This window comes from Bacillus rossius, chromosome 1, assembly GCF_032445375.1.
Source record: "Bacillus rossius redtenbacheri isolate Brsri chromosome 1, Brsri_v3, whole genome shotgun sequence".
NCBI classification, from domain to species: Eukaryota; Metazoa; Arthropoda; class Insecta; order Phasmatodea; family Bacillidae; genus Bacillus; species Bacillus rossius.
In genome coordinates, this window is record NC_086330.1 from 269972371 (window position 1) to 269996242 (window position 23872).

The 23872-nt window shown below is 42.7% G+C and overlaps 1 protein-coding gene across 1 annotated transcript in view; it reads left to right on the top strand.

Moving 5' to 3' along the window:
- The window catches only part of LOC134527397 (protein hobbit-like), a 619824-nt gene that overhangs the window by 189737 nt on the left and 406215 nt on the right, over positions 1-23872 (top strand). Inside the window, exons 13-14 of the mRNA XM_063360060.1 lie at positions 14956-15095; positions 15329-15470. Coding sequence (XP_063216130.1) covers positions 14956-15095; positions 15329-15470 — 282 coding nt within the window. The remainder of the gene's footprint in view (positions 1-14955; positions 15096-15328; positions 15471-23872) is intronic.

Below are 23872 nucleotides of genomic sequence, written 5' to 3' on the forward strand. Positions count from 1 at the left end.
AGTAGTTAATTGTTACAATTTTATAGAAGTTTGGTGCTGTCTCTTACTTTGGACAGGCCACGGAGGTGACAATTTTAACACTTTTCCTATTATGAAGGGTAAAAATTGTAACTTTCCTCCAGACAAAATATAAGATAATATTCAATCCATTTATCGCCTAATGATAAATAATCCAGATAACACAAATCAAAACATATATAGTAGAAATAAATATGGACTACAGATTGTACGTTTTCGTGAGAATGACCCATGTATTAAGTATTTATACTCATGATTGTTATCAATAAAAAACAAGTTAACGAATGTGGTTAGACCTGTTCTATAACAACATTTACACCTCTCTGAATAATTACACCTTTTCACTTTAATAGCTTGCAGTCTGGTCGAAACCGTGAGTCCACCCGGCTGCAGGTTGTTAAATGAAAGTTGCCATGAAAAAATAATCATTGGCCTGACATGATTGGTGTGAACCAGGAGGTGATACGTAACAAGCACTTTAATTTTTGAAAATTTACAATGTAATTATCTGGACAGTATGTTGATTTCACTGCCAGTAAAGGATGGTTTGGAAAGGTACGCAACTTGAGTTGAAGGTCACAACCGGGCGGGGAAGTCAGCCAGCCAGTCGACTGACGATAAAGTACATAACCACGTATCTCCCGTTATGCAGTGTCGTATTTGTCATACAAAGTGCGATGGGAGGCATATAGAGATAAATGCTGTGACACATTTATAATAATGTTCGCAGGCTTTCACGGCCATTGTCTGAAGTAGCTTGGCTTTTGGGTTGTAGCCGTGTCCTTGGCAAATGATTCACCAACGTTTCGGTCGACATTGCAGTCATCATCAGAGAGCAGTAGACTATTATGTTGGTTATAGAAATCAACCATGAAATAGAAATATAATTACAGTCAATTCAATTTTTTTTTAGTGAAACAAAAAAAAACTGGACTTAGTATTTTGTTATAACAAGTAATTGTTTAGAAAAATATTAGTCTTAAGGAAAAAAAATTGGTTTGAGGAACAAAGCAAATGAAAAGATAAAACTGAAAGCTTTTGTCCCCTTTAAAAAAAATGGAATACAATTATCTCCCCCTTCCCAATTCTGACCATGTCAGAATGTAAACGGTATGCAAGTATAGTATAAAGAAAGGGTGGAGGAAATGGTTATGTTAAAAATTTCAAAATTCAGCTTAGTAATTCTATTGTAAGTCAACTTTTTTTTCTTTCTAAACAATACTTTAGATATGTGACCATCCATGAAAACTGTGGAGAGTGTTCCCTGGGATCACTACACAATGTTGTTGCATTAACCCTTTGAGGACCAAGAATTAAAATGTTTTGATTTTGGTATAATTTGGTTTACAGCATCAATTGAACATCTATAAACAGTTTCTATGATAACATTCTTATTTTGCAATTCTTAATAAAAAAATGATATGGAAAAGGGCATTTTATTCTATTATTACTAAATATAATTTAAACTACACTGAAATAACCTAACCTATTTGTATGTATTTGTATTTTACATAATGTGGCATCTCTAGAGGAAAAAAAAATTAATTGATGACATTAATATGAAAAAAAAATGTAAACCTAATATATTCTAACCTTACACCAGCTGACCCTGCTTCATGAGGGGCCAAATTAAAGAAGATAACGAATTAATTTTACCCTATATACATACAGGGTGTCCCAAAAGTCCCGCATCATAGGAAGAACACTAACTTGTTACAGTAGTGTGAAACAATTCATAAAATGTGCTCCACGTGAGTGCCTGAAAGCTCACAACACAGCTGCAGGCGATATTTCATGTTTAGCAGAATGTTTTGTACCACAATTGGCATCATAGCGCGGCATTCGGAAGCAATTCGCTCACACAAATGGTGTATGTCCCTGATCTTCACACTGTACACTTTGGATTTGAGATATCCCCATACAGCAAAGTCCATTGGGTTTAAATCCGGAGATCGAGGAGCCCATTCCACAGTTCCCTTCGGCCAATTCAATGTGGGTTGTTGTTGTTTAACCAATGACGAACCTGCGCGCCATAATGGAGAGGAGCACCATCCTGCATAAACCATTGAGGTTTAGCAAATCAGGCATCAATGAATTTCCCAACATGTCCAGGTACTTTTCACTTGTGACAGTTCCCTCAAAAACGTAAGGGCCGATGACTTGGTCATTCCATAAAGCACACCACACCATAATCCGGGAAGCTCCTTGTTGTTTGGCATCGGTATTCCAATTTGGATTTGCGTCGGACCAGTAGCGCACATTTTGGCGGTTCACCTCACCATTCACGTAAAAGTTTGCCTCATCAGAGAACATCACTGTGGACAAGAAGTCTTTGTCCTGCTCCAGTTTTTCCAGAAACCAATTGCACATTTCCACACGTCGGTCCGGATCATCTTCTGACATGTGGTGCAACAATTGCAACTTGTAAGGGTGGAAGTTGCACTTTTTCAGGATTCGCTGAACAGTTGACCGAGGAAAACCCAATTCCAAGCTGGTTCGTCGAATGGATTTCTTGGGACTTGCTACAACCCTCGTCAAAACAGTTTCCTGCACCTCTCTTGAAGTGCTTGGTCGTCCAGATCTGGTTGCATCAGCCACACTTCCTGTTTCCTTGAATTTTTCAAGCAGGCGGCTAACAGTGCTTTGCGACACTGACTGTCGTTCAGGGTACATCTCATTGAAATGTGTTGCCATGTCTCTCTGGGAATATCACGCTCTTCCTTAGTCAGCATGGTTCACCTGCAACATGAAAAAAAATACTTGCAGTTTAATTGCCTATGATGCGGGACTTTTGGGACATCCTGTATACATAATAAAAAGCTTCTGTGACTAAGCTACCAATCAGTAAATATCAAATTCCTATTTACAAATTTTATGTATCTCGTTCACTCTTTTTTGTGATATTTTGCAAAGCAGTTTTTTGTTCCATTCATGCAAAGTCCAATACCACAATTTTCACAGCTCCATTTTGTTCTATGGGGCTGTGCTGCCAAATTGCATAATGCACATATTCGAGATGTACCACTTTCAGGTAAGTGAGCGGCCTTGTCCAAACGCCTTTCAAGGGGAGCGTAATGTTTTGAAGGAACTCTGCTTCTTCACAGATGCTTAACGTTGACCTGGATTTCATCCCGGCCACGGTTCTGGCATGTAAACATCTGTTAGTGCCAGCTTTAAGGCAGTGTACACCTTAGGGTATTGGTGACCCTGGTCCAGGAAGACAAACAGGGGCTTGACTTTAAATGCCTTGGGCGCGGCCGCAGGTGACTTGTTGTAGCAGGGCCCACATCGCTGTCGGGGGCAGGTCCAGACTCGTCCGCGTGTGACCTCTTGGCACTCTTGTTCTGGACAAGTATCCAGCCGTCCTGGCCGCTTCCACTCGCAGAGTGGTCAGTTGCGTTGTTCGTCGTGGCATCCATGTTGTCGCTCATCATCACCTATCACCTGGCTGCACCCACTGACCTTTCCCTGGGACTTAAGATAGCCGTGGTCAGGCTTGGCTGTAGGGGATCTAATCCCCGGGTGTCACCAGGCTTGTCGGTCGTCACACAGTACAATCAAAAATACCTGTACCTACACACTTACCATCTGTGTGTATAAGACACGCCGGCACCCTTCTTTATTTGGACGCTGGGTAGCACTAAAAAGTGCTAACAACAGCTATATTGAAGATCTCGCTGAGCTGCTTTTGGGACGTCCACTCGCTTTGGCATCTTTTCTATTGGCCACTGGGAAACCATTGGTTTATATATGTTAAAGCTCCTCCCTTGCACAGACAATGGCAGGCGAGGGCTATCCTGATTGGTCGCGCACAAAAGGGGTAATATTATTGGCTAATGTTTTGCTGAGAGGGTTGTTGGTTTTTAACTGTTTTGTGTAGTAAATTGGTTTCTTTTTTGATTAAAGGTATCCATATATTTTTAAATTCAATGCTTTTTTGACTGATAATATTGCTATTGCTTACAATAAATGCTGATTCCTTAAGTTTCCTTTTTATTAGGTGTTCTTCCTGTATGAGTGGTGTAGAATTTTCCCAGAGTATTCTATGGCTATTGTTCCAGGCATGTTCGACAAGTCTAGATTTTTGAGTTTCACCCTTCTTGATGTCATTTTTGTGCTCCTTAATGCATGTTGAAAGGTCCCAGCCAGTTTCTTGTATATACATATAACCACATTTGCAGGGGATCTGCTACACACAGTTCTGACATTAAAACTTATCTATGGCTGGATTTACTTTGGTAATCATGCTTTTGATAGTAGAAATTCCACTTGTTTGAGGAAACACCTATCAGATGTATACCCCAATTTATTCCAATTATAGCACTTGGTGAGAGTCGGTAGTCCTAATGCCTGCATTTGCCCACGCTCTGCCTTTAATTTTATCATTTTGTAAATTAATATTACTTTCTTCTAAAGCAACATCTATAGCATCTCTCAAGCTTTGAACACAAGTCCCCTTCCTGCGAATTATCACCTGAATTTTCTCTTCGCTTAATCCTTGTACAAAACCATCTTTGGCTGAATGATCAGTTAATGCTTGAGCCCCTGACAATTCTGCCTCTATTACAACTCGTGCCATGGCTTCTTTTAATTTTGACATCATAGAGTCTAATGTACTTCCCCACATGGCTACATTTTCATGCAAGCATAATAATTTAGTGTTCTCCTAACTGCATAATTTTCTTCCAAAACATCCTGTACTCCATCCCATGAACCCACTGTGGTGCGTGCTAGCAACTTAGTTTTCGCATCTCCGGTAATTTTATCTTTCACGAATTTAAGTAATTTATCATGTTCACTTGGGTTTACTAATTCAAAGGCTGCCTCAACGTTATCAATAAATTCCTTCAACTTTTCCTTATTTCCTGAGAATGGCTCTCCGATTAATTGAAGGGCTTCTGACAAGCTACAAAAGTTACTGGCAATCTCTCTCTCTTCTGTTGTGCCATGTTTGCTATTTAAATTACATAACATTAATGTTTCCAAGATGTGAGGACTTATAAGTCTTTCGACAATTACTTACTTTCCGCACCTCTGTCGCTCTGGCCTAGACCACTTCTATCGTCAACTTCTGCTTCAGCATATAAGTTTTACCTCTTCATACATGTTGAGCCCTCGGCATGACAGCAATAACAGCAAACTTTTTCTTACAAGTTGTTATGACCTTGTTTCCGTCACGATTGGTAGAAAAACGGCCTTCCATTCGTTGTTGCACAGTACTATAAAATTTCTTCCTGTCTCAGCTTCACCATCCTTTTCATTCACGGCTGCTTGTACCATCTATTTCGCTACCCCACATCTGACACCAATTCTGTTGTGCCCGGCTGCCGGGCATATGCAGTTTCAAGTGCTGAGTGGTGCACTAGCTGTCAGCCAAATTTAAGGGATAGGTATGCTAAGAGGGAATTTCAGGCATGAGTGGCTGTTGTTGATTTACTACTACCTTCGACTATATATTTGTTTCTCACAAGTACAATGACAAGCATCTTAACAGACTATATATTTGTTTCTCACATGTACAATGACAAGCATCTTAACAGTTTAGTCTTTTACATGGTACAAGAGCCTGACCACCTCTGCGCGTCGTGCTTTGTGTCGCTGGCATAAGTTCCTTGCCAGGCATGCTCCATCTTGTCATCTGTTGCACAGTGGGGCAGAGGACCGATTTTCCTGGACAAAACCTCTGTCCTCGTATAATACAATTTATTGCTACTGTTACCACGCCCCTATAACTAAATGAGCAAATAAAACACACAATCAGCATTTAGTATGGAAAATTTCTTAATTCAATGATTATAATTTGTTCCTATCATATGTGTAATAAGTTAAAAATATAAGTGGAATTCTGTTTGGTAAGAAAATATATCAAAAAATATGTTAAAAATAATAACATTTGCTGTAATTACATATTCTTAGACTTTAAATAATCTTTTGCTAATCACCATTATCATCATCATCATCATCGTCACTGCTGCTAAAAACAGAAGAGTTGTATGGGGAAGGAGTTTAAGTAGGGAAAGAACTTCTGGCTTTATTATTTTGAGTTTTCTTGGTGGAAGAGTTCTAATTGAGGAGATCACGGGGTCAGATGATATAAGCATTATATGAAGAAGATCCTGGTTAGTCACCTCTCTACTAATTTTCCGATATATTCTCTCTCGGAACCTACGAAAGTCTTTGTTTCTAGCTTCTTGAGCCTCTTTGTTTAGCATTCTGATTGGGAGCAAGGCCACTTCAAGGACATTGGAGCCATGGATCTGAACCCTGTGCACTGAAGGAGGCATAGGATACCATGGGTAGTTTGAACTAAAGCTACGCTGTTTCAAGTGCATATTGCAGAAAAGCAGGGGCACTGACAGCGTATCCACAAGATAATGTGCGCAATATTATCTCGCATCCCCTATCAGGTCATCTAACAGTCCGGTAATTGATGCTGAACACTGTGGGTTTTTGAAAACAACGTGACTTATTTCTGCCATTGGTAGTGCCATGACCTTGTTTTTAACTACGTCAACAAAAAAAACCATTTCGTTTCGAAAACCAGACTTCACAGCTATCTTCTTTGTGTCAACCAAATGTTTGTGTTCTTTCTTGATGTGTCACACTTTTAATTCCAGTCTCTAACTCACATGAAGCAGCCACTCGAAAAATCTTATGTAGGCGTGAAGGGTTGATAAATAATCTATACTCCAGTACTTTTTCATTAATTCTTCTCTTCTCTATGTTATTGATGTCATTCATGTTTTTTTGGAACGCTCCACATAAACTGCAACATTGACTGTATGCCGTCTCTGTAATAGCTGAATTTACTTTCCCGTCAATCATAGTCAGCAGCATTTTGTGTTCAACATAAATATTTTCATAGCCGGGTTGAGAAATTTTAGATGGAAGGAGCAATTTAATTTGCCCGTCAATATGTTTGTGCTCTGTTGTTATAGTATCTGTGGTCTCTTTCTGGAATTCACGTTTTAATGGCCAACAAAATCTAGTCGATGATGGTCGCAGATTTGGCCAAACTATTACTTTATTTCGAGTTTTAAATACATTAAAGTACATTTGAAGAGGCACAACACTGGTCATAATTAAATTACAGTCTTAAAAATCACCTTCAGTCCCTTTCTGTTTGTACATAGATTGGTTACCCCATCAAATCCCCACTTTGATATTAAAACTAATTTTTTCACCTTAATATGCTGTGCACCGATCACATCTACTTGAAGAGACAAAATCCGCTTTGAAGTTAGATCAAGAAGCTCCTGTAATTTTATTTCGGCTTTCTGTTCTGTTTTGATGATGTACTTAAAATGGTAACATTCTTTCTTTGCACCTTGGATCATTTTATATGATGGATACAAATTTATTCCCCTCTCCTTTACCTGAATTTTTAGTGTCTGTTACGAACTGCGAGACAGGCCAGTCTCTATTATAAACAATTGCGCTTTTTGAGGAGAGTAAGGTTTAATAGCTTCAGACTGCTGCGTAGATCTTCATGATTTGGTGATTTTTGACGCACGTGTTGGTGTCGTATGAAGTGCTTCATTTACGAGCCTGGCTTCTTCTGTCTACCATATGCATGGAGCTTCATACCAGCAGAGAAGGTGAGAATTGCAGTTGAAGTAGAAGTTCTGATTTATTCCGTTTTCCTTCTTTTGCTGCGCCCACAGCTACTCTGGAAATCCTTCGTTAGGCGACCACCTGTGTAGGAAAAAGATAAACACTTTTTTTTTTTTAAAAACTGTTCGTCTATCTATAGGTAGTCCATGCTCAAGTGACTACATACATTTTAAAATTTAGATTTTCTTATTATTTCAGCTCAGAAACACAGTAGAGTTTAAATGTTTATTTGTTCAAGTTATGTAGATTTATTATATGTAGGCCTACTAATTAATTGTGTATTTAAAATGTGATTTATGTTATACACACTTCACTGATATCATGACTTTTGAACACTGTCACTGCCAAATTAATTATTTAGAACCTTCATTGACGTTAATCCCAAGATTTTTTTACAGTTCGCCGATCGGCTTTACATGAAAGAAAAACAATTCAAAGAAGTTGGTGCTTATTACAGAACTCGCTTAGCAGTCTGGGTAATGTATGTACCATGCGGATTACAAAATTAAAATAAAGAAGAAAAAAACACGAAAGCAATTTGTTGTAATGTAAAATATCAACTTGGACACGTAATACATGATTATTAATTTCGAAAATCATTTAAACTCTCAATAATTCGAAAAACTGGAATGATTTTCAAATTTTAAGTAGTTTTGTTTGGAGTGTTTACTTAACACGGCTTGTATACTGAAACAGAATGCAATAGTAATCCTAATTATAAAAATGTTTCTTACCTGATTAAGATGAGTGCTTTCCGCTGCAGCAGGCTTCCTAATCCACACAGTTTTGTGCAACCATTCTTTGCAAACAGTATAAAATTTTTCTTTAGTTCTGCTGTGCTGTTCCCATTTTTGTCTAACACGCGAACCTATTCTCCTGATGGAACATCTGACCACTTCATCCTTATCGCTCAAACCAAGTTTATTTTCGATGTGTTCACAAACATGGAAGTACTGAAGGTTCTAAATATAGCTGTTTTTCTCCATTAGAAGATCGTATATCTCACGGTGAGTGAATGTGACCGACGTAACTCATTAACTTAGTTCACTGCATGCAAGACACACACTGTGTCAACTAACTCCCACTTACTACTGGCAGCAGCACTGCTTAATCTAGAAACAAGTCCACATAGGTCTAATCTCCCTCAGTCCTTGGTCAGCACTTCCAGGCCCAGCCACTGGCTTCCCTGCCTGGGGCCGCACTCAAAGAACCACGCATGTTATCACTCATTCGTGCTTTCCTGCCAAGGTGGCAAGAGGTGGCATGTAATTTTTATGTATGTTATAAATAAATGTTTTCTGAATATTTTAACACCAAAAATAAAGTGGGGCCAAGTAGGGCAAATTTTTAATGTCTGCAAATGTACAAATGTGTATGCCGAAATCAACCTCTCACATCAAAAAATATCAAAATCAGATTAATATATAAATTTTTAGTGTTTATTTAGCTGTCTCACCTGCATCGGAATAGATAGGTTTTTAAAGCGCAAACTAACTCATCGTAATTTTATGCCGCTAACAAGGATGGGAATATCTATCATACATTAGTGACGTTAGGAAAACATAAATGTGGAATCTGCATAATTGAGACACTTTGCAGGCTTTTCACAAGAAAGCATGTGAAACAATTCTCTATTTATGGTGTTTTTAGATGCCCTGGACTTTGTCTAGCACCAAGAGATATCAATTAAAGTTATTTTGGAATATTTATTTTTTAAGTTTGGTCCAGTCAAATCGGCCCTCTTCCCCACTGTTGCTTGGGGTCACAAGATGTAGGGGTTTCCAGTAGGGATGTGCCGATTCATGAAAAAAACCGATTACGATTCAAAGATTGGCCGATTCTGATTCCGATTTATTCCGATTCTGATTATTTAATTAATTTTTGGTAAATATTTGGTACAATAATTTTTTTTTTGTATTTAATAATATATGAAACTTTATCAGTAAATGTAGGTACTTAACATCATTTGAAGGCGAGACTTTTATTTATTTCAATTCTTGTTTTACCCCAAATTATCCCTCCTCCCACATTTTACTACTTATAATGAAATTATTTAGTCCTTGCAGTGACATTTTTTAAATTGGCCTGGGTTGACTAGGCATACTAAATATCGGAGTCTGCAGCAAAGTGAAATAAATTAGATCTAAAACACTATTTCTAATTATTTTAATTTTAAAATTGGTTGGAAAAATCTCATTTTATAGATAATTACCAACTACCTAAAATTATTTTTTTATTTGGAAAACTAAATCAGTAAGTGTATCAGAACACTGTAAGATTCTTTTTCAAGAACATCAGCTTTTGAAGAGTCTCTGAGTGAAAGATTAATGTGTGTATAACTTGTGAGCTCATATTAAATTCAGAATTAGAAAAGCGTAAATTTTATCTTGTTGTAGAATTAACCTTAACATTGCTTAAAAAAAACATAGTATCAACACATACTGCTGCTACGCCAGCGCACCTAGCGACAGAATTTATTCCGGTGCCAAACTCACCCATTAGACAATTCGTTTTCTTCCTAACCTGTAGTAGAATTAACCTTAATTGCATGCAAGAAACGACAGATTAACATGCGTGAAATTCGTGAAATAAGTTTTTATTTAAAATGAAATATTTTTTGTATTCATTTTTAGTGTTCATAATTATTATACGCGATCATTGCAGAACAGGTTTTTTTACCACTGGAAAAAATAACATTGTTCGGCCTTATGAGGTTTGGGTAATTGTTTGAGTGTTTCCGTTAATATAAATCTGGGTATCATAGTGAAGTATGTCCTGAACTTTAATTAAAAAATTATCTGTATAAAGTATAAATCTATAAATTATTACAATCGGAAAATTGGTCGTTTTCCGATTCTTTGAGAATCGGTGATTTACCTGAAATCGGCCAGTTCCGATCTCTTGCCAATGCATCGGTAACATCCCTAGTTTCCAGAAATCGCAGCGGCGCACACACAGATTCATCCTCGGTTTGTTCAGCACACAGAGTAATGTAAATAGTTCTATGTACATGGCCGCTGACGTTAACAGAGTACTAACATTTTCCACGCATCAGCTGGCTAAATGTGCATGTGTCCTCTCCAATGCATCCCAGGAACTAAGTCTTACAAGTAACCCAAAGAATGATAATTGTCTTGAAAATATACTTAAATAAACTAAGTACAAGAAATAAATAAAATAGGTACAAGAAATAAAATAAGCATGTTAACGTGTGTGCCCCTTCCAGAAATCCGGGACACAACACATGTTAAGATATGAAGGGCAGTACCCACCCTGAGTGTGCAGTATTGTTAACATGTGCATTTCACTATGCTTGTTTATTAAAATAAGAACCTCTTAATTATTGCAGGAGTTAATTCTGCAGCATTGTACAAAAAAAGTAAGCTGTAAAAATAATAAACTAAATTCACAAATAACTATTAGCATGAGCCGAAACACAGCTCTAGTTTCCATTTCTCTGTTTGTTAGTTTTTTTCACCAACTCTTCATTAGTCTTCTATGTATGGGACATCTGTCTAATACAGAGCTCTAGTCGAAGAATCATACGGTATGGCCTGCCAGTGGGGTATTCCCCCACTTTTCCTTACTACTAGAGCATCCATGTTATACTGATGCTATTTTTGTTTGCTGTCCATAGCACAGTCATTGAACATTAATGTTGCCAACTTTATGAGAATAATATTCCAAACAACTTCCAAAATTTTTATCGGTTGCTGTGAAATTTATTTTTTGTTTGCAGTTGGTCGCACATGATGAATAGAACGGTCTGCAAGGCGCACCAGTTTTTAAACAAGAAGGAATTGTAATCCTCATCAACAAGGACCTCATGAATCAAATGGAAAACCACGAGCAATAAGCACTTGTTTCATTTGGTTGTTTCCTCTGTTCCTTGAGTTTTAAGAACTCATTCTTGTCCCCTCATGGTAATGTTAGCTTTATTGTCCTCTCTGTTTATTGGTATGGTGGACCCTTCCATGACTATAGCCAATTGTAAATGAAACAATTCCAGTGAGTGTAGGAGCAGCCTCACAAACATGTTTGCAGATGCAATCACATGGGTGTACAAAGAAAATACTACGTAGTTTTCCGATGTCTTGGTCCTACGGATAGCGACTATGAATTGCCCTATGGGTGATCTCTTGCTTATTCATAATTTCAAAGAAGCTTTTTAACTACTCCAAACTAGTTGTGTAGTTTGTATCCTTTAGTTTTCCTTGAAAAACTTGCATGCTCGTAAATAAGCCACCCTCAATGACACTGATGTGTAAAGCAATCTAAGGACTGTCTTCCTTTGAGTACATTCGAGTTCTCTTTTGAAGGGAGTCAGAGTGGTTGAGTGGTCAGATCCCGCGATCACCGAGGCGAACGGTGTTAGATTCTCGCTGGGGTCAAATATGGATTTTTTATTTATGGAGAAACCATGGTTAATGTTCCTATGAGCAGGCGATTTTTGTTTAGGTACTTCTCACCCAGTTATTCCGGCAGAACTACATACAATATTTTAATCCTTACTTATCTCTAATGGCTCCAATGTCAATAAGATATTAAGTCGTGATTCATTCTTCCACCTTAGAACACATCAAGTGTTCACAGAGACTACTGGTAGATTGATCCCGCATCTTGGTTATGGTTTTGTAAGCGGTTTAGTTTTTAAAGAGTTGGGGGTTCGACCCCACATGCAATATGGAAAGGTCTCTCTCACTTCCATCTGCCCTGACGTCTATTTTTCCACGGGGGTTAGTGACCCAAATTGCACTCAAGAGACGTTACCAGTGAACAACTCGAGGAGTGGGGGTTGGAATAGCATATGTGAGGCGGAGTCTCCAGGAGATATCTGGTGCATTGTCTTCAACCACAAGCATTGGTCTATGCTCGTATAGTTAATTTTCTATGAAAAAAATGTGAAAATGGTTTTCTGCTGCAGTTTATATCTTGGAGTCTGTATTTGATAAAGAAACTAAATTAAAACACGTTCATCTGCCTCTTACCGCATAATACACCAATGCATAATTTGTACCTGCTTTGTGATTTAAGTTTGGATGCAGTTGTTTTATCCACTATGATCATTATACTGCCTTCTGAAAATCTGTGTGTTCCAATGGAACCAATTAAAATTGAGATGCGTGTGATCACGGTAATACTAAACCACACTGTTTAGACATGTTGGTCAGCTTATTTTATGTCCCAGTACTCATTACCAAATCACTACCTGCATTGGGCATCAGCCAGACTGGTAAGCGATCTCCAGCTATTTCTAGCAACGGAAAGAACATTCAAACTATCAAAAGTTTATTATGGTGGCCACATTGGCACAAACAGTATATCATGATAGAGCCATGTTTCATGTCATTGCTCACGAACAAAATTCCTGTGCGTTTGTCACTGAGCTCTGCATGTGTTTTTTATGATATTGACCAATAAACCTATTGATTGGTACTGTTAAGTGTCACCCAGGGTTGTGAGAAGACACTTTCTTGTGATCCAGTTTTCAATCCCTTACAAAATTTAATCTAATATCTTTACCGATATTTTCACATATTTAAAAGATGTGTTGGACCATCTCCTAAGTTAAAGAAATATTTGGCACAATTCTCCCAATTGTTTGTCTGATGTTGGTAGGATTTATGCCATATTTCTTTCTTCTTAACATGTAATCACCATCATTTAACAGCAATAAACAATACCTTAGAACCATAGTAAAATTTATTATTATGAAAATTAATGGTTATTGCTTATTTTTTGATACAAGTTTAATTGCTATAATGTGATTGGGGGATTTTCTTACCGGTGTTGCAGTAATTAATGGGTGCCTCCGTATTGAGTGAACATGGACCTGGCGGAGATTCTATTCTCTGGGCCTGATGTCGCCCGAGTGAGACTCGTAACCTCCGAGAGCAATTACCTTGATTTACCTGGCCCTGGCTCGCTCTCAGCATAGGGCTAACTATGAGAGGGTACTTAAGTGGGCTGTTATTGGCACCCCGAATGCTGGTTGCTCAGTAAGTCTTGAAAACGTGGATGAGCGTACAAATAAATTAAAGATGTTCGGTACTGAGATTTATTATGCTCCACATGCCATTCATACCTGAATTAATAAAAAGATAAAACTGTTAAAACTTACTAAAGCATGACTGGTTTACGTGACGTCCAGAGCCTAAAATGTTTGCATTAATGACAAACTTTAGCCATTTGATTTAAATATTGAAATAAACGGTCAAGCCCCCGAAGTAATCTCTGAGGAAAAGTAAACATGATTTAGAATAATTAAAGATTTCGGGATGACGAAAATCAGTTGCGATACAAAGTTAAAGTTTTCGGAGTGCTGAATCTTATTGAGTTGCGACGGAGGCGAAAGATGGCCCCTAAGACTGTTGGACAGTGCATCTGACGTAAAGTTGAAATAATCGTTAGGCTATTCAAATTTATGCTGTTAACATGTTATGGTGAAAACATTTGCCTTCCTAAAATTATTAATGTGTTACTTAAGTATCCACAACATGTAATGAATTTTTATTTTAAGGTTACTGTTCAAAACTTATTAAATACTCAGGCAAGTTTTGGCTCATTTCTATTTCTATAGACTTATTTACTTGGTGTTGACATGTTAATTCAATGTGTCAAGACAAGTTCTGAAATAATACAGATCCACCAAACTACTTAAAGTATAGACAGTCTTAACAGCTTGGCAGAACAGTTAATGCACAACTGTTTAATTGTTGTATCTCCAACAATGTTTGAATGTGTGTTATAGAGCTGAAATAATTTCTAATGGCAGTGACGTATATTATAAAAAAATATATATGTGAGGTTCTTTTACCAGACTGCTGGGCATTTTAGGGGTTCTTTGCAAAGAATGTTTTTTCGATTACTTGCAGTTTTTATTATTATTGTTTATTATTTTTGTAACATGCCCACCAACAGTTTAGAAATTTTTGAGGAATGCATAAATACACAAAGGATGGGACAGTCACTACAGTTCAAAAAATGTCAGACAAATAACTTAAATAAGTAAACATGTAGAATGTTTATGGGGTTCTGAAAATAACATATACATTTGAGGATAAATAAAAGTTTACAGTTTTAATTAGTTCTTAGTAAGGGAATGAGGCACTGATTCTGCTGCACTCTGTTGTGGTAGATTGTGGGATCATTGGTGTTATTCCAAGCACACATCACATGCAAGTGGCTGGTGGGAGGTTTGAAATTGCCTTGAGAATAGGAAGATTGTAAGGGGTGGTGACATATTGGGCTCTTTGAGCATCAGCTAGTAAATGATAATAAGTTTATTTTACTATTTAAACAGTGTGTGTATTCTTTTTGCAGTGTGCTTTTTGTTGAGGATGGATTCAATGATAGTCAGCGCTTCCTCAGTACAACTGGTAGTGGTTTCGAAGGAAACTGTATTGTCATACTTATCTCAAAGGATATGTTCATCCAGCCCCTCTACTGATTCTGAAGAACAGGTGAGATTTGTCTTTAGAACATCTTTTCTTTGTAGGAAAGTATAATTATGAAGGTTTGTATTATGTTTTATTCTGTTTAACTGAGTCAGTTCGTTGTATGGAAACATGAATTTTCTCCATAGTAAAGGTGACTATGGACTTTCAAGTTCAGCATCTCTTGCCATAAATGTCTTGAAAAGTTATTTAACTTTTTTTTAGTAAACTGTGATCTGTGAAGAGATATTTGTTTGCAGCAGATGGTACTGGCAAAATATGGCCGGGTGGTTCACGAGCGAACAAGTGGTATCACTGCGCTCCACCTACTGGGCAATAACAGCTGCAGTTGGTCGACTGGCGTGCACCGTAGCTTCATGGCTGTGTCAAATACTTTCGCAGGTGAGATTGTCCTTCGTTAAACAGCACATGTGGGTCACCTGGATGGAATAGTCATATCATCACCTTTTGCCAAGGCTACATGTGTTCAAACCTGGATTTTTCGCAAGTGTTGTCAACCACGTTGCTGCAGAGTGATATCTGCGCCCGTCGGGCTTTTTGACATAAGTCGGAGATGCATTGACGAGTGCAGTCAGTATTTACCCCTATTCATAATGTTGTAAAGCTGGCCTATGGTATAGTCCGTATACAAACCAGCTCAAAAAATTAGTAAACAAAAGTGCAACATTGGTGCACTATGTAACTTTAACCACTGAACAAAAACATAACTCTCTCCACACCTAGATGCATAACTTTAAAGTTATGGACTGTACGTTAAGCCTTCACTGGCTGTAAACCAATGTTAGGTTATTATAAGTAAGCATTTTTTAATTTTCCGAGATAAGAAGACATTTGCCAATACTATATTAGTGCCAAGTGGAGGGCTGTACAGGCCCAAGCAAGCATATGATGCATTCGTGCGAAAACTTGGTCGCTGACTTGCACGGCGGGTGGTTGATGGTTGGTAAGTGGCGTTATTTTGGCGGCATAATCTTCTTGCCGGCGTCGTGCCCCGTCGTGGAGGGCGATACATCGTTGGTCACGTCCTTCTGTGGTTTCGTCGGGGTGTGGGTGCCATGTGTGGCCCATTCACCCGGCAAAGGTAAGTTGTGTCCCTGGATCATTTCAGCGTGTGTGTCCTGTGGCAGTATTACTGCGTCGTCGTACGCAGAAGAGTGCGTCCGCTACGTGTACGTCCCACTGCGAGTGGTCCGCCCCCAAGCGGATGCGGAGCTGCGCCTTCAGCTCCTGGTTACGCCGTTCTGTCGGGTTCGCCCTTGGATGGTAGGCGGGCGTGTTATGATGCCTAATCTGTTGGTCGTTGCACCAACCCTTCCAGTGGCGTCCCAGGAACTGGCTCGCGTTGTCCGTCAGAACTGATTGGGGGTAGCCCCAGTGTGACAGGAACTCTCTGGTTAGTATCCCGATCATCGTGGGCATCCTCACATTGCCGAATGGATACACTTCCTTCCACCGGGTGAATAAGTCTGTCACCACATGGAGGAAGCGTTTTCCGTGTGGTGAGCGGGGGTAGGGGCCCATCACGTCCAGGGCTATCATCTGGAAGGCGGTGGTGGGCTCCCGGGGTTGCTGTTGCTCCTCGCCGTCCCATCGTCGTGCCTTCCTCGCCTGGCAGACCTCGTACTCCCGTACGTCGTACGTGATGCCGGGCCAGTGGTAGTATCGGCCGATCTCTCGGTCCCCGGGTGTCCGGCGAAGTCATGGTCGTGGTCGTGGAAGAACCTGAGCGTCCGGTGGGACGTAGGTCCGCCAGTCTCCTTGTTCTCCCGGTGTTCGTGCCATAATCACTCCCTGTTGCACTCCTCATGCTTCGTCCCCGGCGATCGCCTGTTGGCGTCCAGTGACGTCCCTTGGGCCCGGTCCACCCGGTGTTGTACGTCGGCTACGGTGTTGGGCGGATCCTCGTCCCCGTCCACGTCGGCCGTGATGCGCTTACACGCCAAGTCATGTCGTGCCCTGTCATCTGGTGTGCCCGGTGGTAGTATTCTCTCCCAATCGTCTGTGTCCGTTAACTCTGCCTGCCCGTCAGGTTCCCGTGACAGCAAGTCAGGCAGTTGGTTTTCTGTGCCAGGGATGTGTTCTACGTCAAAGTCTAAAGACTGGAGGAACAGAGCCCACCGTAATAGTTTGCCCTTCCTCCCCTGCATCGTGTGCAGCCACGTGAGGCATCGATTGTCGGTCCTCAGCGTGAAGCTCCTCCCCTCCAGGTGGGGCTGATACCTCTTCATGGCCCAGAACACGGCTAGACACTCTTGCTCATTACTTTGGTACCGGCGTTCGGCCGGCCCGAGCTTCGCACTAGCATAGTCGACGACCTCCCTGTCGCCCTTCTGGCCCACGTGAAAGAGTACCGCGCCCACTCCGCGTGCGCTGGCGTCTGTTTGCAGGTAGAGGCGGCGCCCGGGGTCTACTCGCGTGAGCGTGTGGCAGCGGGTGAAGGCTGCTTTGATCCCGTCGAAGGCACGTTGAGCGTGTTCGCTCCACCGGTACCGCGACTGGGGAGATAGCAGGTCGGTCAGCGGGACTATTATCTGCGGAAATTTGGGTATGTTGCTTTTAGCCAATTCACGAGTCCGATGAAACGTTGCAATTGCTTGAGTGTCCGTGGGGGTTAGGCCTCCGCAATTTTCCGTAAGTGGCCGGGCTGGGGCCGATTTCCTGCCGCGCTCACGAGGTGTCCCAGGAATTCCACTTCTTGGGTCCCAATGTGGCACTTCTGGGGTGTAGCCGTTAAGTGGTGTGTGGTCAGGCGTTCTAATACTAGCGCGAGGTGTCTGACGTGATCCTCCTACGTCTCAGAGAAGACTATCACGTCATCCAGGTAAGTGATTGCGAATTGACCTAGGTAACCTTCTAACACCCAGGTAATCATCCCCTGAAAGGTGGCTGGGGCGCATTTCAAACCAAAGGGCATGGAGCGAAACTGGAACCTCTGTCCGTCGGGGATCGTGAATGCCGTCTTCTTCCTGTCCTCAGCTCGTATGGGTACTTGCCAGTAGCCGGCCTTCAGGTCGAGTGTGCTGAAGAGCCTAGCTCGAACGTGTCCGGCCACGGCGCTGATTTGAAGTGGAGGGGCACTGATTGTGCATTTAACGGACGGAAGTCGACGCAAAAACGTAATGAGCCGTCTTTCTTGGGGGCCAACACCACGCATGCATTGTAATGGCTGCTTGAAGGTTCAATCACCCCGTCCTTGAGCATGTCCGACACCTGTTCGCGGATGGCTCGCTGTTCTAGGAATCCATAGCCACACGGAATCCGTAGCCTCTCGGGGACTTGTGCACGGGGTTGTTGTGTGTTGTTGGGATATGATGTTCTGTGACAGTGGTGCATCTGAGGGGGTCGGTTACACTGAAGACGTCCCGCCTCTCTGTTAATACACGGTTGACAGCTGCCTGGTGCTCGAGAGGGACACTGTGGCGCAACTGCTCTAAGGTTAAGCTCTCTGCGTGTGTTTCGGGGGTGGCCCCAATAGCGTACAACGTGAGGCGTTCTCTGTTACCGATGTGGACTCGCATAGGTCTCATCTCTATCACTGCCGCCTGCTCTGCTAACCATGGCTGGCCGAGTACAATCTCCTCGTGCAGGTTCTCAATGACAAGGGCAGTCACTGTGGTGGTGAAGTCCCGAAGGCTTACCTTGAGCTCCGTTTGTCCCACTGTCACTCCTGGTTGGGTACTGGTTGCTAGTCTCAGCTCGGCCTGGTGTGGCTGCAGCGTGCCGGGTGGTACCGGGTGGGGTGCCACGAAGATGTGACTCGCGCCGGTGTCCACCAGGGCCGCCGCGGGAAGTCCGTTGACTTCCACTGGGAGGCGCAGCAGGACGTCTCGAGCGCGGGTCAGCTGGTTCAGCTGGGGCGGCGTCTCCCCCGTGTCTTGCGCGGGCTGGGTCGTGGTGTTCGGAGGCATGGTGTTTAGCGCCACAGCCCCGGGGTCGCGTTTCCCGTCCTGGTGGGGCTGTTTGCTGGCGAGTGGGGCAGTCGTTGTGCCAATGACGCGTGCCAATGACGCATGCCGTTGGGGCAGCCCAGTCGGCACTGTGGTAGTTGAGGGTCACTTCGCTGTGGAGTCTCCTTGTACCGTCCTGGTGTCGCTGCTTCGCGGTGCGATGGTGCGCCCTCGATGGCGCGGCACCGCGTGGGTAGTCAGTGTCCGCCCGTATCGGGGTAATGCCTGATGGACGACCTTGGCTCAAGTGCGAGGCTGGTGTTCCCGCGCCCAGTGTTTGGTGTATTGCGGTGCCACAGTCCTTGGATGTTACGTTCAGTTTCCGTAGCCTGCTGTACGTAGGCATCTATGGACTCGGGTCGACAGCACCGCATTAAGGGTTGCAGTTCGTTTCGCATCAGGGCTGTCACTGTGGTGAGGGCAGCGATCGGTTCGGCGGTGGGTGCTACTCGCTTGAACAACTGGATCTTCTGAGCTACAAAATGTTCGGCGGATTTGCAGTTGCGTTGGTGTTCGCCGTAAAATCGGGAGGGGCACTGGACTAGTGCCTGGTCAGTGTCGAACCGGTTGCGGAGTGACGTCGTGAATTCTTCCCAGGGCATGCCGAACCGTCCCCAAAGGCCCCACCACTGGCGGGCGGTTCCCTTCAGCTGCTCTTTGCGCGTCCCGACCACTCGTCTGCCGGCATCCCGGATCTCGCTAGTCTCGCTTCGCAGTGTGTTAGGATCTCCTTCGGGTCCTTGTGCTCGGCTCCGCTGAATTCCGGTAGCACTAGTTTCCCTAAATAGCAGGGGCTGTGGCTGTACGCGCCGGCGTTCGGCACGATGAGTGATGGTTTTCGGGTGTAAATATCGGTCTGGTGGGTGCGTGTACCCGTCTGGCACGTAGTTGGTAGCTTGTCGATTAGTGTGTCGCCGGCCGTTTTTTCCGTTTTGAGTGGTACCCACTGCCACGGTAATGGTACCTGAGATTTCTCCGGTGACGTTTCGTCCCATGGTCTGACCCAGGTGTGATCAGGCGCTTCGTTCAGGTGGGCTGTGCACTGACACGTTCGGTACCATGGCAGTGATCCTGTCAGCAGGTCTACATTTTTGGGCAGTACGCAGTGTGCGCACATGATGCCCCTAGGTGGTGCTTGCATGTTGTTGAGGTCGTTCTGGTTTACTGTTTACTAGGGCTGGCTGGTGTACGCGCGCGGCTTGGTTGTCAGCGGTTGGACAGGTGCCCGGACAGCCGCACAAAGCGGAGGGCGGAACCGGGCGAGCTGGAGGAAGGGGAGTGCGGATGGGCGTGTGAAGCGGAGGCCGGACAGTCGCACAAAGCGGAGGACGGAAACGGGCGCGGTGGAGGAGGGGTTTGGAGGGGTGCTGGTGGTGACGTCGGTGGTCCGCGTCACGCGCTGGGCCGGAATGTTCGATGGGGGAGGGGGGGTTGTGGGAGCCGCTTTGTTTCCTCGCCTCGTCGCTCCGGCCTGTCTGACCCTAATCCCTTTTTCCTGCGCAAAATGGCCGTCCTGTTTCCGCGTTGTGGCCGGAGAAAAAAAATGGACAGATAGATGGCTAAAAAAAAAAGTTTTTCGTGGGAGTTTTCTGTAATGAACGTGAAGGAAATCTTGAATTTTCTGTCTTAGCCCCACGTTGGGCACCAAGTGCCGTCGCACGGGTTCTCGTGTTCGAGATCCGGCGTAGTTCCTAGCGGGAAGACTGTTTTTTACATGAAACGTGTCTGGGAGGGCACCAGGCTAACTCGGTGGTTAACCACGAGGTGGGTCATTGGGTACGAATGCCCCTGCGTGGCCCACTAGGAATGGCAGCGGTGGTCGTGATGTTAGGGGTCCCTGATTACTGATGCACTACTGGCCCTACACAGCATAGCACACTGATCCCTAACTGGATTGGGGAGGTTCACAAATAACATACACGAGTCTGGTTTGCACTGTCGTATACACGTCGCGCATGAATTGTGCGGAGTGGACGTTTTATTAACGTTGGTAATTACACTTGCAGTTACAGTTACACTATTTTCCCTATTACACTTTGTTTATACTGGGTGCTCTGACGCGCCGTCACTAAGGTTAAGCCCTCACGCCAGTCGAGGTTGAGGAGAACGAGTTTGATTGGAGTCGGCCAATCCCGTAAATTGCGAACGGCGGCGCTTGGGCCCACCTGTGTGGACTGCGGCTCGCTATGAAATTAGTTAAAAGTCTTTAACTAGATGTGGCCGGTGCCTGTGCACTTCGGCAATTAATCAAATGTCTGTTATTGCGGGAGTCGGGCTGCGCCGTATGCTGCACTGTCCCGCGTAATGCGTTGTGCGGGGAGTTTTACGTTTAAGCGGCTGGGATAGGCCCTACACCGTTAAAGGACCAGGCGCACACGGGGAGTTAATTAAAAAAGGTTTTGAAGCGTGACTATAATTACCAGAATGAAATCAGTGTAGACAATGGTTGAAGGCTCCCCGTGGGACGCACGTCCGTCCCGGTCCGCGAGTCGCTCTGTACTGGCGTCTGGCCCTGGCGCGAGGGGAGGGGTGAGCATCCTCTCGCGCCAAGGTTTCTAAAGTTCCGTTATTCGTAAAATATTATATTAACAAAAGATTGTAATTGGCTCTAAATTCACACATTAAAAATTAACATTAAACCTAATACATATATACGTTTTGGAAATTGGATTTAACAAGTTTACATTAAGTTTGAATAATCTGAGTCACACTGGAGACTGTTCGTCGCTTGATGACTGCTCCAGTCGCGAATGATACATGAAAATTTGGGGCGGTTTAAATTAAGTCTCACACTACTTTATTTAAATTAGGCTGAAGGCCGCAAGGGGAGCACTCACAAATGTATTAATAAAAAACCACACGTGAGTGACCCGGGCACTCCTCTGTCGCACTTCCTTTGCACGGGGTTGTTAATTAAAAGTGATGTGATCATTTATGTATGTTGAATTTACAATGTACTGGAATCTTGTTGTCTGGTCGGTTAAGGCATGGGCTTTAATTCTACCTTTGCTCCGCGGTGCTCGCCTGACTCGGGTGGGCCATGGCTAGGGGTGCGTTCTGTTAGCGGGGTCGGGCTTTAGGGTGGCCTTCAGTCGGATGACGTCAACACAAGAACTGAAGTGCTTTCTGTACGAGCGTTCAGAGTTGCGGACGAGCGTTCAGACTGAGCGGACGTGTTTCGGGCGCGCTCCTCGGTTTCGATGTTTTGAAGCGATTAACTGCGTGTTAAATTTTTTTATTTAGTGCTCAGGATCATTAATAATTAATTCCTCAATACTAGACCAATCGGAATTCGCGGGTTTTGATCTATCAAGTAACGATGTATCTACATCAGTACTAGACAGTGACGTCTGTGCGACCATGTTTCGGTCACCTTCTAAAAAAACACCGGTAAAACCTGTGTTCACTCTGGAACTACAATCGAATGACTCCCTCACTTCTGAAAGTATCAACAGGAACACGGTGAACATGGAAGATCTGCTCAAAATAATGAATACGGTATGTGTAAAAATCGAAGAGTTAAAAAATGAGAACTGTATACTGAAAACCCTGCTTATGGATTCCAGAGCGGAAACAGCAGAAATCAGGCAGGAACTAATTAATATTAAAGAAAAACTATTCTCCGACATTCATCCTGAATCTTCATACAGCCAGGCCCTCAAGAAGCCTTTCATCGCCAAGCCAGCTGACCGCGCGATTCCACAGAACCGCGCCGGTAATAGCAGCCTGTCCTCTGACCTACATTCCACTCAGCGCGACAGCACAAAGGAAAATAACAAATGTGACGACACTGATGGTTTTACGCTGGTACAGCACACACGTAAAGCCAAGTCAACAAGCCATCCGGAAATGAAGCGTGAACTGGTCATGAAAAAAACACCCATGAAAGTGGGCATTAGAAATATATCCTCGTTAAAAATGATTCCCAAACCTATTTATAAAAAAACGAAGGCACTTTTTATAACTAGGTTTGATCCGACCGTGCAAGAACAAGACATCATTGATTACATATCTAATGAACTGAACTTATCCCAAGTTAAAGTAACGAAACTCAAAACTAAATTCAACTCCTACGCATCTTTCCACATCTCCGTGCTGGAAGAGGACTTTTCTAGAATAAATAACATTGTATTTTGGCCTAACGGCTGCTTGTTAAGCCCCTTCTACGGCAAACTACATCATGATCAAATTCTAAACAACAACTCTGCATCTGAAGAACCCATCATCAGGCCTAGTGCATCCACCACATCCACCTCTACTTCTATTTCCGCATCCACATCTACTTCAATCTTGGTGCCTGGAGGAGCATCTTAATCTCCACCTGTGAAACAGTTTCTTGAAGAATATTCAGTTGCGTATCAAAATGTGAGAGGTTTACGAACCAAATCTATTGAATTTCAGGAAAACCTAATTAGTTCACATTTTGATATTATTTGTTTAACAGAAACATGGTTCAACAAAAATAATATCAACTCTCACTATTTTACAGACCGTTATTTAGTTTTTAGAGACGATAGAAACTCACAACTGACAATGAAGAATAGAGGCGGAGGTGTCTTATCTGCCATCAATAAGCATAAATTCTTATCAGTGCATCCTTTGTATGATTACGTTTTCCCCGGCATCGAAGCTGTCTGGTTAAAAATAAAACTAACGCCTACGAAATCATTAATACTTGGTACTATCTACTTACCTCCAGATATCACACCTATTATTTACCGGAATTATTTTGAAGCCTTGGAAGATAAACTGATAGTCTGTTGTGATGATATATTGATTCTTGGTGATTTTAATGTGCCTGGCATTGACTGGTCTAATTCTAATCCTGATAACATT